Here is a 16,008-nt window from a genome sequence, read left to right as displayed (position 1 = left end):
ATCCAGAAGGCAAAGCGCGTGTACTTCCTCTCTGCACAGCCTCCAGACTCTTCACGCTCCATTGGAGAGGGAGTTTCTGGAGTAACGCAGTCGAATGGTGGCTGCCCTCTGATGGCTGCTCAGAGTTGAAAAAGTGAAGTCAAGCCCTAAGGTATAGGACCAAAGAATCTCACTAGGGTGTGTGTAGGAGGATAGAACAGATTATTTAACCGCCGGAACCCGTGAGACCTGCACAGTGGACTGCTCTTGGCCTTGAGAGCTGTGAGGCACTGGAGGGCAAATGTCAGAGATCTGTAAAGTGTTCCCTGAGCATCTAAGAGAGTCCGAAAGATGTTTGGAGAAATTGATGGGGATCCATGAAGAGATGAAAGACTTTGATAGGCTATGAGCAGTGCAAAACAATTGGGGCATTATGGAGAAATCCCAAGGGGTATTTGTGAAAGGTATGAGGGAAAATCTCTGAGCAGCCTGTATTAGTGGGGATGGCTGAGAAACGCAAGGAAGAGACTTTGGGAGAGTCAGCCGTGTAGGTACTTGGGAGGAGGGCTGTTGCAAATGGGATTTTAGTTGGAATGGATTCATTTGTAAAATGCGAAAGGTCCACGGAGGATTTTCTGGTTGGAAGCAAAGATCTCAGGACCAAAGTCATGTGTCTTGTTTATGTTTGAGACCAGGTGTCATGGGGCCCAAACTGCCCTCAAATTCACTATGAAGCTGAAGACATCTTCCTGCCTGCCTGTATTGTGCTTGGGTTACCGACTAGTACCGCCAAGACAGTTTTATGGTGATGAGAATTGTGTGCTAGGCAAGCACTCTACAAACTGAGCCGCATCCATCCCCAGCACGAGCGCGCGCACGCACACACACACACACACACACACACACACACACACACACACACCTTTAGTTCTAACACTTAGGAGGCAGAGGCAGAGGCAGAGGCAGGCAGAATCTCTGAGTTCAAGGCTAGCCTGGTCTATAGAGTTCCAAGGCTACACAGAGAAACCCTGTCTTGAAAAACCAAACTGGGAGAGCAGCAGTGAGGAGGAGGAGGAGCCATAGTTCTGGACCAAGGCTAGCCTCAAACTCACAACAATCCTACTTTAGCCTTCCCAGCACCAAGGAGGACAAAGGCAGGAGCCACCACACTAAACTCAGGGCATCTTTTTGCAGGAAATGTTCCAGACCTCCAAATGGATTTAGGTGGGCGATTAAAGGACTGGAGGAGCTGCTGTTTTTAAGGCCAAAAAGCACCCTCTGACATCCCACACGGCCAGAATCTGGGTCGACAAGTCTGATTAGATCATGACCTGTCCTCTGGAAGGGTTCTGAGGCTGAACGCTTTGATTAGAGTCACATGATTAGAGGTGCTTTGAAGGCCCAGCGGTGACTACACATGCCTTTGATCCCAGCAGGCTGGGGCAGGCAGATCTGTGAGTTGGAGGCCAGCCTGGTCTCCTTGTGTGAGTTCCTTGACAGCCAGAGCTACATGGAGGAATCCAGCCTTTAAAAAATAAATAAAAAAATAAAATAAAATAAAATAAAAAACCACAAGACTTTGAGGAGTTCTGCTGAGGGAGGATCCTAGCCAGTCCTGCTTCTTTCTTGCAATGACAACATCCGCCTTTCTGTATCACCCCACTAGCAACTCAGCTGCATCTATGTTGCCAGGAGATATGTCTCATCCCAACTTCCAGAAATAACCCAGTGGTTCCCACCCCAGGGAATGTGGCTTACATCACCCAGGAGAGGGAGCAGTTGCCCACAAGCTGCCACAGGCGCCTGTTTCCTGCCAGTCTCCCGGTCCTGGGCAGCAGAATCCTGGAGCACCCACTCCAGGGTTCACACACACTGACATTTCAGTGCAGGGGTGCGAAGCAGTTGCCAGCTCCATGTTCCGTCCCCCTCGGGGCTGCACAAGGTGGAGTTTTACAGTGAAGCAGGTCCAACAGGCCGAATTCTCAAGTCCCACTCTATCTCTCAGCAACTGTATGGCCTTGAGGGAACCCCTTTCCCCTTTCTGGGCCTAGGGCATCACACCTGCACTGCCCAGGTGGGGCCTGTATCCTCCAGCAACCAAAGCCTGAATTCTTCCTGATTGTTTTATCTCCTTGAGGGCTCAGCTCTCCAAACTCCTGGTTTCTTAGCTCTATACGATCATCATCATCATCATCAACCAAATTCCAAGATTCCAGATCCTTTGATCTGGACTGGGATATCCTGGCATTCCACTGGAAAATCCAGTTAAGACATTAGATTAAAGGGCCACTTTTATTGAATAGCTCAACTCTTAGGTCCATAGGCAAGTTTAATGAAGGCCTTTGTTGTTGAATGCTTAAGGAACTAAAACGACGGGCGGGGGCGGGGTGTGTGCACACAGGCCTTTTAATCCCACTACCCAGGAGGCTGAGGCAGGTGAATCTGAGTTGAGGCCAGCCTGGTTCAACAGAGTTCCAGAACAGCAAGGGCTATACAAAGAAACTGGCTGGCCGGCAGGGGTGGGAACCTGAAATGTTTGCCTTGCACAAAACAGGTCAGTCACCATCCCCCCCCCGAGCTGGGGACCGAACCCCAGGGCCTTGCGTTTGCTAGGGCAAGCGCTCTACCACTGAGCTAAATCCCCAACCCCGTCAGTCACCATCTTAAGTTGGGAGGCTCAGTGAGACAAAGACCTCCAATTACTTTCCAAGGTTCCTTTAAGACGTACATTTTATTGGGGCTGGAAAGATGGCTTGGTGGCTAAGAGCACTTGCTGCTCTTGCAGATGACCCAGGGTTGGTTCCCAGCACCCACATGTCGGTTCGCAACCATCTTTCTGTCGTTCCAGGACATCTGACGCCCTTTTCTGACCATCTTGGGCACAGCGCACATGATACATGGATATGCATACGGACCAAACGTTCATATGCATAGGTATAAATTTCTTAAAATATTTTTGTTAATGTGTCTGAGTAAATGTATGCCAATTCTGTGTGGGTGCCAGAAGCTGGATCCCCTGGAACTGGGGGTGCCAGCTGTCATGAGCCACCCCACGTAAAGTACTCTGAAATGAACTGAGGTTCTCTGAAGAGTGGAAGCACCCTTGAACACAGAGCTGAGCGGCGCTCCAGCCCAAGGGCTGCATTTCAAGACACTCCAGGCCTCCGGGTCCAAGGCTCCGAAGCAGGATCACACATTTCCCTTTTACATGATCCAGGCAGGCCATAACCTTAAACTTCCTAACACCAGTGCTGGGGGGTTTACAGGTGTGGACCACTAAAGCCTCCTCCATACATTTTGAGGGAGATGAGCAAGAAGCTGGCCTTGGTCCAAAATACACGACCCTTCCTTCCCTAGGGCCCTGATGGGTGTGGCTTAGCAGCCAGAGCTGGGGGGCGAATTCGATTCAGGTAGGAGAGCCAGGAACAGCAGGGTCATGTTAAGGGTCCAAGAGGCAGATGAGATAAGGAACCAGTCAAGGAAATACAAGACTAGAGAAAGCCAGAAACCTTAATCATCCGCTCGGAGGTCTGTGACATCTGAAAGTAGGCCAGTAACTCCCCAGGCCTAGCTGACCTGTTCAGGTGGAGTCAGACCTTCTGGCCACAGATAGGAGCAGGTGTCTAGACCTGTCCAGAAGTAAACCAAGTCTGTGTGGATACTGTGGCTGTACCCAGCACCTAGGATGGATTACCACATGCAAAGGTCCAAAGTTTTATTGTTTTGAATACATTCTCCAGCAGCCCCCTCATGTCCCACCCCACCCTCCATTCCCAATACAGAATAAGGCTTGACCGAAACCCTCCAGCCCACCCCTGGGGCCCCAGCTGGGAGGCAGAGAGGGGCTTCCAGTTTGGTTTTGAGGGACCCCCCCTTCCTGTCCCTTGACCCACCTGCCCATGGGCCAGACCTAGGAGCAGCTGGGAGTGGGTGTGAAGGGACTGGACCAGTACTGGGGTGGTGTAGGGAACAGGCACTTGTAGAGATTTGTGGCCCATAGGCGGCACCCCTCACCTTCCTCTGCCTCCCACCCCACCACCCCCCACAGAATTTTTGGTTTATAAAATTTGTCCCTCCTGCCTCTGCTGCAACCTTATGGGGTATAAGAAACCCAGGCACTCACAGCCCCTGGAGGGGCAAGGAAGGCAGGGTTAGGGCTGGGGGAGGGGCACGAGGGGGGGGGGGAGGCAGGACGAGGTAAGAGGCAGAGAAGAGGGAGGGAGACAAGGCTTTACTTCCTACGATTGTAATAAAAAAGTTCCTGGGTTTTAAGGCCAAAGCCTCTGTTCAAATAGAAATCCCCAGAATGGAGGTGCCCCCCCTTTAAGACCCCCCTCCCACCCCCCCCACCACTTTGCCCAGAACTTAGAAACCCAGAGAAGAGGAGATTAGCCCCCAGCTCTGGGCACCCACCCACCCTACCATTAAAAAAAATTCAAAGTTTTATACAAAATGTGGGGGAGGAGAAAGGGAGGAGGCAGGGAGGAGACTAAAGAGAGCTGCCCTCACCTCCAGGGCTGGGGGGGGGGTTAAGGCAGCAAAAGCTCAGGGGCAGTGGGGTAGGTGGGGGTGGCGCACCGGGCCCTTGCCCACGGCTCTCAGGAATCTCGGTGCTCCAGGGAGAGCTGGGCTGTAGCGTGCTGGAGATCAGAGCTCACCCGCCGAGGAGTGAGGGGTCCCCCAGGCTCCCCAGGGCCCATGTCCCCACGCACCTTCTTGTCCTCACCCTCATCCTCAGGGCCCCCAGAGAGGCACCCGCCCCCCTCCAGGCGACAGTCTTCACTCCAGCGCCTTTTAAAGCGCAGTTTAAGAGGCATGCACTGGGCTGCCCCTGGTGCCTCTCCAGGCTCTGGCTTGGGGGGAGCGGGCGGGGCACGGGGGGTCTTGAACACCTCCCCATCTTCCTCATCTTCGTCACTGATGTCAGTCACCTCCACCTCCTCCGACTCGCCCTCTGAGATGGGTTCCACCTTAATCTGGGGTGGTGGCGGTGGGGGGGCTAATGCGCCTGCCCCCTCGGCCAGCCCACCAGAGCCACTGCCATCACTGCTCTTGTCAGTGCCCCCTGGAGCCTTCTCTCCAGCTGCCCGCTGCCGGCGTCCTAGCGGGGGTGGCTGCAGCTTAAACTTGAACGGGGATGAAGAGGAGGAAGAGGAAGACGAGGCTGAGGAGGGAACCGGCGGGGTCTCCGGTGCCATGGGCGGCAGTGGACACTTGTCAGGGCGCTGAGGCTGGGGCACCACCAGCCCTGGGTAGTGCAGGAAGGCGCGGGGACTGAGGTGGTAGTTGTAGACGCTTTGGGTGTGGGCCTGCAGGTACCGTTTCATGTCCTCCGGACTGAAGGAGAAGTGGGAACCCCCCCCTGAGCCACTAGGGCCCCCGCCACCACTGGGGTACATAGGACTCAGCGTGGGTGAGGGTGTGTAGGCCAGGTGGGTGGGAGTCATGGGCAGAGCTGGGGAGAGTTGAGGGGGTAGAAGGGAACCAGGCCCAGCCAAAGGTGACACAGGGAAGGGACTTAGGGGTTCAGGACCACCCCGGGGCCGAGGATAGACACGGAAGACACCAGGGTCATGTGGGAGGCGGGCCAGCGGGGGCCCTCGGAAGGCACCCAGCTCCGGAGGGCCAGGTGGTCGCGCCCTGGGATCCTCCCCCAGAGGCTCCTCCAGCTCTGAGGTGCCATCACTGCAGTCGCTGACAGAGCCTCGGCCCAGGCGTCGAGCAACCACAGCGGAGAAGAGAGAGGAGGACGATGAAGAACAAGCTGGTGGAGAGCGGGGATCCTCGGTGGGGGACAGCACCTCGGAGGGCGTCGAAGGAGGGAAGCGGAAATGGCTGCCGCCCGATGGCACTGGAGGGGCACTCTGGGGAACAGCGCCCCCTGACAAAAGGAAAGAGTTGCATCATGATCTCCAGTCCACTCTGAACACAGCAAGACCCACCTCTTCACTCCCTTCATTCAGGCCAAGCGACCGACCGACCGACCGACCGACACTCACCGGCCAGCCCCACATCGATGAAAGGGTAATTAACCAGCACCAGTTTGTTGAAGTTGAACTTGTAGGTGAACCGTTTCCCCTTGGTCTTGTGCAGAATGCGCTTGTTATAGTAATAGCTGTGGGCATAAAACACCATTGGAACATGAAGCTCCCCTCCAAAGGGCCCAGGCGCCGTGATGTGGGGCTGGCTGTCACGCATAAAGGGCAGCTCATAGCCTCGAAATCAAGTAACCAAAGAGTGAGGACCACACTAGAGCACCAGCGATGACTACGTTTCTCTGCCTGGGACACCTCTGCATGACCTATGGGTTCACGAGACAGCCAGAATTTGCCCTTGTTCACACAGCTAGAGGATCTAACAGAGCTAGCCAGACATCGAACCCAAAACCTGTCCGCACACACCAGGAATTTCCAACCATAGGGACCTGTCACCTGTCCTCTGGGGCCCACAGCCCCTTCTCACCGCAGGGCCCGGCTCAGCTTGTCGTAGTTCATCTGAGGTTTGCACTTGCGGACCCCCCAGAGTCGGGCCACCTCATCAGGGTCCTTGATGACAAATTCCCCGTAGTCTCCCTGCCAGGCGATGACGCCCTGGTACTCCTCTTTCCGAAGCAGCTCCAAGATAAAGTGCCACAGCTGGATCTGCCTCGAGCCAGGGGATGACTCCGGCTTGTAGGCCCAATCTGGGAAGGCAAACCCTAGGGACAGGAGACAGGGAGTTGCCTGGGGTCAAGATGCCAAGGTGGGGTGTCTCTGGCTTCTACCCTGGAGTTTACGATCTGCCCCACCCCTCAGACTTCCACCATTAGGAAAGCCCTCTTTCCTCAGCCAGATGAAGACCCAAATCAAAGAGTAACAGTATGTGCATCTGCGTGAGGGGGCTAGACAGGAGCTGGGAGGAGGGGAAGCTGGAGCAGACTCCAGCGACACCGGGAGAAACAGGAAACCAACGGCGGCGGGTCCCGGGGCCAGTGCCAGGGGGCCAGGCACCAAGCCAGGATGGCGGGCAGGGCTGCCAGTGAGGGAGGGGGAGGGGCAGAAAAGGGTACACGTGGCCAGCAGGATGAGGGCACAGCCCCCTATGTGTACCCCAACTTCCATTCAAAGCTAACAGTGCCCCTCAGCTTCTGTGGTCCTCTTCTCAGAAACATATGATCTTTCCTCTCAGGTTATAGAAGCTCCTACTCCCACCCAGGACTGGAGAGGGTTTTTTTTTTTTTTTTTTAAAAGGACCAGGCCGGGTGGGGGGGGCTGGTTGACGATGAGGTCAGCGCTTGCACACACAGAGGCTTCTGTCTTCCCTTGAGAGTGAAACCCAGACTGTCTGAGAGGCCCCCCCAACCCACACAGCAATGGACCCTCTGAGCCATAATGCCCTCCTCCCCAAGTCCACCCTTAGGACCTGGACGGAGGGGACCTGGCCCAGACAGAGCCCAAGCAGGCTCAGAACTGTCATCTCCTTGCCTCTCCTGTCTTCTCATCCTCTGCTTACTCCCAGCCCACCTGCTGGCCCGCCCCCAGCATTAACCTTGGGTGGAGGTTGGTGGCGGGCTGACTTGGTCCCAGGAGGGGGTGGGCAGCCTGGGGTGGGGGGGGGGCTGCGGTTGTTGTCATTTCCCAAACCCCCGGGTAATCAGGGGCCATCAATAATTCAGCACTAGGCAGCCGGTAATGGAGGGGTGGGAGGAGGGAAAGAGGAGGAAGGCAAGGAAGGGGGGAGGCAGATGAGGGGCCCTGGAGCCACTATAGAAGGAAGACCAAGGTATATGGTTAAAAATGGGCGGGGTCCAATTCAAACAGAAAAGCAAGCAAGATTCAGCCTCCCTAAAGCCTCAACCTCAATCTGAAATCCAAAGGTGGTTCCTTTGCCTCCTTTAGAGAGCACCTTCCCCAACTGGAACTCAGCATCCCCTGCACAGTCAGTCAGTCGGTGGGTCTGTGGAACCCTGGGCCTAGGTAAAGGGATGGCCTGCTCAACGCTCCCCACCTGGTCCATAGTCCCATTCAGAAATCCCCATCTCAAACCAGCCAACCACTGCCAGGTTCCAGAAGAGGACTTCCAGCTGTGTAGGATGCTGGGCCCAGAGTCCAACAGCAGCGGTCCTCAGCTTAGCAGTGACAGCCCGACACCCCCTTCCACGGACCCCAGCGTCCATAGCCTCATCCTTCTCCTGGGAACCCAGGTGTTCATCGCATTATCTTTGTCCTGATATAGAAAACCAAGGTCCCGGGGTACCCCTTGGGGTCCTGAGGTCTTTGGGAACCCAAATCATCAAGTCACCCCTCCATATACCCTGGAACCACCTCCAAAAAAAACTCCTGGCTCCCTTCAGGGCATGAAGCTCTACAATTCTCCTATCTCAGTTCCAATCTGGCTCCCTGTCCCAAGAGGGGGGCTGAAGCCCCTAAGACATCAATGTGGAGGTGGAGGGGTGTACTGACTTCCACCCTCCCCCCAAAATTAAAGCCACCCTTCCCAGCCCACCAGCCCCAGCCTCCGTGTCCCGGTAACCAGGCAACGTGTGTGCAGCGACAGTCCTGGGAGCGGGGGAGCAGGAGGCTAAAAATAAACTTTGCAGAAGAGAGGGAGTGAGAGAGAGAGACTACATGCAACACAAAGGGAACTCGGAAAGGAGGTGGGGGGGCTCTGGAAAGGCCTCAAGCCCGCATTCTGGGAGCTGTCCCAGGCCCCCTTGCTAACCTTCTTCCCTGAGAAACACCACCCCCAGGGCCTGGACCCTGGTTGCTACTTCTGGCAGAGACCCCTCCTCATGCCCAGGCCCACCCAGCACCACCCCAGTACCGGCTTTCCTCATCGGACACAGCATACACGAGGGCCTGTTCCCAGCTTTGGGGAGGGGACGGAGTGGGGGTGACGTCAGGGTGTCTCAATGGGGCTCTGTTCCCCAGGCCTTGGAGCCAGGAGCCAGGCACGGGCAAGGAGACCATGTGTGTGTTGTATACGGGTCCACGTGCTTAAATCACGGAAACACCAGCTCTGCAGCAAGAAAGCTTGAGGGTGCAAGACCTCTCCAGCATGGGGGGTCCAGAGAGGCTGGAAGAAAGCAGCTACACTGAAAGAGGGCTCCAGAAACGCAGACAGGGTGTAGAGGTGGCTGCAGACAGGAAGGGCTGTGATGGCTGGGTCCCAGAAGGCACACCTGGATATCCCAGACTGTGCAAGCCTGGGTCGGGGCATAAGTTCTGGGAAACAATCCCCAACTCAACATGACTGCCTAAACTTTTTTATGGGAATATAGGGGTCAGATAGGAGGGGTGGTGGTTGAGGAAAAATACGTCTGCCTCCCGGGGGGCCTCAACACCTCCCCCACTCCAGGCAGACCTCGATGGCGCCAGAGCCGGGAAGAAAACAGGAAGTGGGAAACAGCCACGGCGGAGCAGAGAAACGCCGGGATGGAGGATCGGATGGAAGGGCGAGCAGTGGCCGGCAGTCAGGAGAAACAGACCGACCTCGAGGCCGTTCTGGTCCCCCGCCTTCCCATGAGAATCTACACATGACCGGGACCCCAGACAGGGTTGCAGTGGCCTTACAGGTCCCGTCAGGCCAAGGCCCGTAACATAGAGGGAAGACAAGGCGGGGTTGTCTGGGCGCCTTGGTCCCCTCCCCGGGTGAGGCGAGGCTCCTGCTGCCCCCAGGGCCCCGCAGCCCGGGAGCCTGTGAGAGTCCAGGAGTGGGGACTAAATGGGACGCACGTGACTGACCCTACGGCACTGCGCACCCCTACCCCACCCCCGACCCCCTCCTCAGCCCCAATCCCCTGGCGCCGGAGCCCTGCTCCGAGCCCTTTAAGAGCCGCCCCCACCCGCCGAGCAGGGAGGTGGGGTGGGTGGGCCGGTCGGGGCACACACCCGCACATAGGAGCCGGAGCCGCGGCCGCCGCCGGGGGAAGGAAACAAGTTTGAACAGCGGCGCCCGGCCCCCTTCCCCCTCCCTCGTCCCCGCCCCGGGCCGGATTCCGACAGGGCAGACGGGCAGGGGGCGGCGAGGCCCCCTCCCCCCCGCGCGCCCGGGCGCAAAGTCCAGCCTGTGCAAGCCCGGGGGCGGCGGGGGAGGGGAAGGGGGAAAGTCCGAGTGGGAGGGGGGGTTAATCCTGCTGCCCCCCGCCCAGCGATCTGGGGGGGGAGGGGAACCCTGGCCCCTTAAGGAGGAGCAACTTGGCGGGGAAGAGAGGGGCGGAGGGAAAAGACGGCCCGCTGAAAGAGGCGCAGAATCGGGGAGGGGGGGGGAAGGACGAAGAGGGAGCCTCTGCATCCCCCCCCATCTTTCCCACCCTCCTCAACTCCCAGCCTCCGCCCGCGTCGGAGGAGGGTACCCAAGTCTCCCCTGAGCCACCTTAAAGCCGCGCGTTCTAAGGTCGGAAACAAAAAGTTCCTTTTTCGAACGTTCGGGCTGCGCTTTGGAACTTTGCGACTCAGTCCGGGCGGGGGAGCGAGGAGACGGACGGGGGAGGGGCGGTGCAGCCCGGACCCCGAGTCCCGTGTTCCCCACTCACGCCCAGCTCCAGGCCATCCCGTATCCCGCTCACCCGGTGCTGGGCACGCGCCGCCGTGAAGGTCACGGGCCGGACCGCGCAACGCAGAACCGAGCATAGCGGGTCCCTGTGCAGAACCCCCACCTCGCCCCGCACACGTCCCGGCCCCCGGAGTGCAACGTGACAGAACGACAGGGAGGGGACTCTGCCACCCTAGTGATCCCGGGAGAACCCAAGTTGCCGGGTCCGGGCAGGGAAAGAACAGCACCCGCAGCACCCACACCATTCCGAAAAGATCCACGGAATTGGGGCTTCCAGGCAGCACCCCAGCTCGCGCCGCGAGAAGCAACAGGTCTCGAGTGCTTGGGGGTCCCCAAGAACTGGGTATCAATCGGGCTCCCCAGAACCCCTTCAGCCCCCACCCAAAGTTTTTCCTCCCGGTTTCCCGGGGCAACAAGTCTCCCCCACACGTGCTGCCCCCGCCCCCACCTGTGTCCGCTGGGGTCTTCATGCTGGGGGGCCCGGGGCAAGGCGCCCCGACTCCGGGCCGCTGCTCCAGGCGCCCGCGTTGCCCCGTCCCGTCCCGCGCCCGTTGGGACGCCCTCGCCGCCGCACCCGGCCTCGCCTCTCAGAGCCTCTCCCCTCCCCGCCGCCGCCTCCCGGGTTAATATCGCACTCCGGGGCCGGGACGCCCACGCCCCCCGGCCGGCGACGTCACCACCGCGTCGCCATGGAGACACTGTGCCCGCCCCCTCCCGCGCACTCACACACGCTTGCCGGCGCGCAGCCACTGAGGACCGGTCGGCTCTAGGCTTAAAGGGGCCGCGCGGCGGGGGGGTGGGGGGGCGGAAGGGGAGAAGAGGGCAGAGAGGGGCTGGGGGGGGGGTCCTGGGGGTCACGACCCTTCTTGGAGTCTCTAAGTCAGAAGAACTTAAGTCTTCAGCGCTCAGTACCTGCTGCCTCTCTTCTGCCCTTTCCTGGCTCCAGAGTTTCTTTTGGGACCTTTTGGAGGAAAGGAATTTTATGAAGGGGGACGATTAGAAATTTTTGTGGGGAAGGGGCAGAATCTTCTCTGCAGGGGGGCGGAGTCTGGTTCTTGGAGGATGATCAAGAGCAGAGCCATTTCCCAGCCTGAGTTTACCCAACCCCCCTCAACCCCGAGCCTGAAAGAGGGCAGCTGTCCAGGGGTGGGGTGGAATGGGTGGGAAACATTTCCCAGCATCGGAAATGGGGAGGCGGTTGTACCCTCGACTCCTGTGGAGATGGGGTCTTGGCCTTCCTGATAGACCCAGTCCAGCTGCGGAGGAAGTGACCAGAGAATGCATTCGGGAGCCCCCACAATCACCACGGTCCCTAGGCTGCAGCTGTCCTGGGAGCGCGGCCGGAGGTACCCCACCTCCACACTGGAGCAGGGGGTTCCGGAGATAGTGCCAGGATGCTGGGGGCGACCCAAGTCTGAACAAATGTGCTCCGGAGGAGCATTGGGGGTCGCCAGGAGAGAGGAAGACAGGGCTTAAGACCAAAGGCCTGAGCGTAGGGGAAGTGTTAAGTCTGCGTTCGCTGCAGCAGATGGGAAGAATGGATGGAGCCTGAGGCTCGGGAAACAGGAAATCGGGGTACCGATCGGATGCAGGTAGGCAGCCTGCTGCTGCTGGGTAGAGGGGAAACAGAAGCTATACTCTCATAAGCTAAGCCTGAACATTCTCAGGGAAATAATGAAAAATAAACCGGAGTGGCCAAAGGAAGAGATATGGGGCTAGGAGACTGAAAGGATGATGAATCAGAGACGCAGCAGGCAAGAGGGAAGGCCTATCTGGTTCAGGCTATAGGTGCTTAAGGCTTCAAACCCAAACTTCTCCATTGCCGGTTTCCTATTCAGCCTTTAAACCAGCTCACGGGTGCCGCAGAGAAGTCTCTTGCCTCCTCCTTAGGGAGACCATGGCCTCCAGGGAAGTGTCACCCCTTTGGGGAATTATGTAACCTTGCCTACGGACAGTGCAGCTCCCCACGGATATTGTAACCCTCTGGGAGCAGCGTGGTCCAGCAATAATCATCATTGTTACAATAACAGCTCTCAATCCTGAGTGCTCACGATGTGCCAGGCTGTGAGCCAAGCATTGTCCGTAACATCTTCATACTCATAAAATCCCAATGAGGGGCCTTACTATTGTAACCCCTACCACAGATTTAGAATAAAAGGCTCTTTCTTCCAGGGGAAATCAATCTGCCAAAAATCTACTATAGCAAGGAAGTGCTGGGATCAGTAAGAGAGGCCCGATCCGTACAATTCCAGTCTCGCCATTGTACTGCGCTGTTTAAAATAGATCCCTAACACACCCCGTGTCCCCACTTCCTGACAACAAACACAGCCTTGAGTGGCAACTCTACTTCTGCTACCCACTCTCTTACCTTAAACAAGTGAAATCACCTCTTTAAGCCTCATCTGTAAAAATGCTATTTGGTATTTATCTGAAAGATAAAATCATTATTAAAAACAAGGTCGCGATGTAAACGCACAGTAATACTTGGGGTGGGGTAATAGCTCAGTGGTAGAGCGTGTCTCTGGCAGGCTCGGGAGTCTCTGTTTCCCTGCCAGCACCAATAATTAATTAAATAAAGCTCTGCGGGCTGGCTCACTCCAGTAATCTCAGCACCCATTTCAGGACCAGCCTGGGCTACATGAGAGTTCAAGGCTAGCTTGTGCTACAGCATGAAACACTGTCTCAAGAAACCAAAATAAGGAGGGTAGAGAGATGACTCAGCAGTTAGGAGCACCTCTTGCTGACAACCCTAGTCAGTTCCTAAGGCAATATCTGGCAGCCCACAACTACCTGTCTGTGCATCCCACTTCAGGTAAATGTAATACACTCTCCTTCCTCCGCTGACATTCACACACACACACACACACACACACACACACACATTTTTTTAATTGAGTATTTTTTTAAAGATTTATTTATTTATTTTATGTATGTGAGTGCACTGTTGCTGTCTTCAGACACACCAGAAGAAGGCATCGGATCCCATTACAAATGGTTGGGAGCCACCATGTGGTTGCTGGTAATTGAACTCAGGGCCTCTGGAAGAGCAGTCAGTGCTCTTAACCACTGAGACATCTCTCCAGCCCAGGTATCTATCTATCTGTCTGTCTGTCTGTCTGTCTATCTATCTATCTATTTTAAATCATGTCTCCTTGATTTATACTTCTAGCCGGTCTAGAACTCACTATGTAGAACAAACTGACTTGGAACTCACAACACTCTGGCCGCCTCTGCCTCCTGAGTGCTGACAGTAACAGCGTGTGCCACCCAGCTAAGTATTTATTTATTTAGTTAGTTAGTTTTTGTTTTCTTTTTTTATATGTATTTATTTTATGTATATGGAAATACCATTGCTGTCTTCAGACACACCAGAAGGGGGCATCGGATCCCATTACAGATGGTTGTGGGCCTCCATGTGGTTGCTGGGAATTGAACTCAGGACCTCAGGAAGAGCAGTCGGTGCTCTTAACCGCTGAGCCATCCCTCTTAGTTTTTGTTTTCAAGACAGGGTTTCTCTGGGTAGCCTTGGCTGTGCTGGAACTCACTCTGTAGACCAGGCTGACCTCAAAATCAGAGACCTGCCTGCCTCTGCCTCCAGAGTGCTGGGACTAAAGGTGTTCTCCACCACTGCCCAGCTCAAAATATTTTTTTTTCTTTTCTTTTTTTCAGAGCTGGGAACTGAACCCAGGGCCTTGTGCTTGCTAGGCAAGCGCTCTACCACTGAGCCAAATCCCCAACCCCTCAAAATATTTTTTAAAATAACAAAATACATATACAAATGAGATTTATAGTGGTAATAAATATAAACAGTAAGAAACATGTATATACATGCTTTATAAGTGTATATAGTATGTGTATATGCAAATATATCTACCTCACTGATGTGAGCACCCTATGCCTTACAGACACCCAACTATAAATAACACACATAACACACATTACTGGCACTGTGAAGTCGATGATGGTTGCTGGTAATCCTGGTATTTGGGAGGCTTGAGACAGAGTACCCTAAGTTTAAAGCCACTTTGGAATATATAGCAAGACCCTGGGGGTTGGGGATTTAGCTCAGTGGTAGAGCGCTTGCCTAGCAAGTGCAAGGCCCTGGGTTCTGTCCTCAGCTCCGGGGGGGGGGGGAACCCCAAGGTAACTGGCAAGACCCTACCTCAAGCAAACAGAGAGATGGGTGTTGATTAACTATCCTGCTGACTGTACTCTTGCAATGCACTAAGTTAAATCCTTTTAAAAACAACTATTATTATTACTATTATTGTTGCTGTTATTTTCTATGTATCGAGTGTTTTGCTTGCATGTCTGTCCGTGTATGACATGTGCCTTGGAGCCAAAACACCAGAAGAGAGTGTCATACACCCTGAACCTGGATCCAGTTAAAGATGGTTGAGAGCCACCCTGTGGGTGCTGGGAATTGAACCTGAGTCCTTTGAAAGAGCAGCCTTTGCTCTTAACCCCCCCAAGCCATCTCTCCAGCTTCCAAAGGTATGGCTAAAGTAAAAGGAGTCAGGGCCAGGCTGAAGATGTAGTTCTGTTTTGATAATGCTTGCCTCTTAGGCACAAAGACCTTCATTCCCGCTCCTGACCGGAGTGAAACAGGACATACATTCTCCTCTATTTCCTGCACTCGGGAAGTGAAGACTGGAAGATCAGAAGTTCAAGGTCATCTTTAGCTAGATAAGAGGTTTGAGACCAATCTGGGCTATCTCAGGGCTCAGGCAGGGTAATATACATATGCAGTGTGAGCTCTTGGAAGGTTGAAAGCCGGAATAAATAAATAGTGGCTGGTAAGATGGCTCAGTGGATGAAGGTACTTGCTTGCCACTAAGCCTGATAACCTGAATCTTATTCTGGGACCCACAGAGCAGAAGGAAAAAGTCAAGTCCTTAAAGTTAACCTCTGACCTCCACATAGGTTACCATGGATTCAGGCATACGTAGATAGAGTTTATGCAGTGTGTGCAGATTTCCTTGTGTGGCCTGGAAGGAGAGCGGTTCGTCTCTCCCTCCTGAGTGGCTGTGACTAAAGGCATGTGCCACCACTACCTCGACCAGAGAATGGAAGCCAGGGGCCGAAAATGTCCCCAGGTTTTCTGTCTTCTGCGGTAACTTACTTACGGATCTTATTGTAACTTCTTTCTCCAATCCATGTGACTGCCGTGTGATTCTCAGCCTAAAAGGTGGTAACAGTTGTGAACCCAACCATCTCTAGGAGAGATACCCACACAGTCAAATTTATAATCAAAACTACTGTTGGGCTGGAGAGATGTGGTTAAGAGCATGTTCTTCCAGAGGTCATGAGTTCAATTCCCAGCAACCACATTTCACAACCATCTGTAAAGAGATCCGGCCCTCTTCTGGTGTATCTGAAGACAGCTCCTCATTATATATAATAAATAAATAAATCTTTAAAAAAAAAAAAAAAAAACTACTGTTGATCAATGGCCATTTCTTGCAAGGAGGCCATTGAGTCCTCATGGGCTAAGGG

At 54.9% G+C, this 16,008-nt stretch overlaps 1 protein-coding gene across 1 annotated transcript; it reads right to left on the bottom strand.

The window, feature by feature from the left end:
• Positions 1 to 2,691: 2,691 nt before the first annotated feature.
• Positions 2,692 to 11,143, bottom strand: Erf (ETS2 repressor factor). Its single transcript, XM_032894182.1, has 4 exons — positions 10,961 to 11,143; positions 6,442 to 6,676; positions 5,979 to 6,094; positions 2,692 to 5,860 (listed from the first exon to the last, which is right to left on the bottom strand). Exons 1-4 carry the CDS (start codon positions 10,980 to 10,982, stop codon positions 4,578 to 4,580), a joined length of 1,656 nt encoding a protein of 551 aa, XP_032750073.1. The 5' UTR covers positions 10,983 to 11,143; the 3' UTR covers positions 2,692 to 4,577.
• Between the last annotated feature and the right edge of the window lie 4,865 nt (positions 11,144 to 16,008).

This window comes from Rattus rattus, chromosome 2, assembly GCF_011064425.1.
Source record: "Rattus rattus isolate New Zealand chromosome 2, Rrattus_CSIRO_v1, whole genome shotgun sequence".
Taxonomy (NCBI): domain Eukaryota; kingdom Metazoa; phylum Chordata; class Mammalia; order Rodentia; family Muridae; genus Rattus; species Rattus rattus.
This window is presented reverse-complemented; position numbering and strand designations above follow the sequence as displayed.